This window comes from Penaeus chinensis, chromosome 19, assembly GCF_019202785.1.
Source record: "Penaeus chinensis breed Huanghai No. 1 chromosome 19, ASM1920278v2, whole genome shotgun sequence".
Lineage (NCBI taxonomy): Eukaryota > Metazoa > Arthropoda > Malacostraca > Decapoda > Penaeidae > Penaeus > Penaeus chinensis.
Window position 1 is genome coordinate 16,000,038 of NC_061837.1, and position 1,948 is coordinate 16,001,985.

The 1,948-nt window shown below is 37.5% G+C and overlaps 1 protein-coding gene across 1 annotated transcript in view; it reads right to left on the reverse strand.

The window, feature by feature from the left end:
* Positions 1-941, reverse strand: part of LOC125034929 (serine/arginine repetitive matrix protein 2-like) — an 11,572-nt gene extending 10,631 nt beyond the window's left edge. Inside the window, 1 exon segment of the mRNA XM_047626976.1 lies at positions 823-941. Within this exon segment, the coding sequence (XP_047482932.1) occupies positions 823-941 (119 nt within the window).
* Between the last annotated feature and the right edge of the window lie 1,007 nt (positions 942-1,948).

Genomic DNA, 1,948 nt, shown 5'->3' on the forward strand with positions numbered 1-1,948 from the left:
GTGAGAGAAGGAGAGAAAATAAAGGTGGGAAGGAAGGAAAAATTAACACATTACCGGATCACTTGAACAGGATCAAAGCCCACGTTAAGGTCGCTTGCATAGATCGAGGTTGTGTTTCGGTGTTGGTATGTTATAAGGAGGAGGTCGAAGGTGAAAGGGAGGAGAATGGGAGGAGAAATAACGGGGAGAGGGAAGGAGGAAAAGGTGTGAAGGGAGGGTGTTTCACTGTGCTCTAAAGTGCAGGAAGCACGAGTGTGCGACCAATGCTTAGAGTTTCACTCCGTTTCGAAGCATTAGGTTTAACCCATTCGCCCCGGATTTATGTTCTGCCCCCTGTAGTTTTTGGTGAATTTTGTTACATACAGATGGCTCCACATGTGTACAGCCGGCAAGAGTCTATCAGTGGACCCTAGTTACCGATCCTGATTTCCTAATTCCTTGAATTGGCGTAAAAATATGTTTTTCTTATCAATACCATTTATATCGATACTGTTATTATTGTTATTCATGTTATGATTATCAAATTGTCATTAGAATATTCTAGACAACGATACAAAAGACCCTTTCTTAAAGTGAAAGAAAGAGTAAACAGGTGAGATAGGTAGTTCTAATAACTGGCTATTTGGTGATTAAGAACTTGTAGAGCCATCTATGTGTAAATACAATAAATAAACATATATTACAATGGGCATGGCATGTATTCTTGCCCAATGGGGCGAATGGGTTAAAATGATACAAATAACTGCAAATGGATAACGGTGGAAAATCTAATTCATTTACAGCTTCATTATATATGTATCCACGACCGTCTTTGAGTCATGCCTATGATCGCCCTCTAAGTGTGCCCACGACCATCTCTGAGCACCTATAACTGTCATCGAGTTAGCCAATACCGCCTGAGTGTTGCTCCTTACTACAGACGGTTTGCTCCTGCTACTCATGCAGTGGAAGACCCGTGTGCTGTAAATCAGTGCATTACTCCTTTAGCTTTGTGTATTTTAAAAACATATTTTTAAGAATTATGTAGTTTTTACATATATACTCGTGAGTGTTTGTTATCTTGGATAAGCCATTCCAGCCCAGGATACTTGAAAGAACAATAAGAGTGGCTTAGGGGTAATAAGACCTAAACCCAACAAGTAGCGCAGTGAGTAGGATATCCTGTGAATCTGCTTATCTAAGGATTGTTATTGTACATTGTATTTGACTTCTTTGTTTGTCTAGGGCGTATTTTGTAACGTGGAGAAAGGAGGCAGCGACTGGTCATAGCTTGAGGTGAAGGTGGTTGTTTTAATGGTTTAAGTGCAGTGCTTGGTAATGAATAGTGATTGACAGATCCTACTATTAGTCAATGTAAGACTGTGCCTGTGTTTAGTAGTGGTTATCAGACCCTGCTATTAGTGTATAATTGTGCGTTTGTCAAATTCTGGTTATTAATTTAGGATCTCAAACCCTTTTCATGTGCTATCTTAATACTAAAGGTACATTTAGTTTATTGAACCCAGAAATGAAACTGACTTTTCCCTATGGTATTCTGACAGTTGTTTATGGTGTGTGACACATCGGTATTGTTAAGAAAAGAGTGGATTTTTTTTTTACTTCTGGTAAATTCGAGTAAAAGTTATTATGGATCTAGCTATATTTGATATATCTGATTTTTTAATGGAAAAAATGCAATAAATGAAGGCAAAGAGGCATGGCTTAGCTTGGCAGTTGCCAACTAAGACTTTGATGAATACGGAGTGGCGCTACCTGCATAGAAGTTACTTGTTAAAAGTTGTATACGCTAACTTAGTCACCGGAAGAATTTAGGTGACTTTGGTAATGATAATGATAATACCAATTACAATGATATTAGGGAAATACCATTGATAATGACAATGACTTTGATAACAATAACAATGATAATAAAAATGATGATAATAATGATTATAAAAATGATAATAAT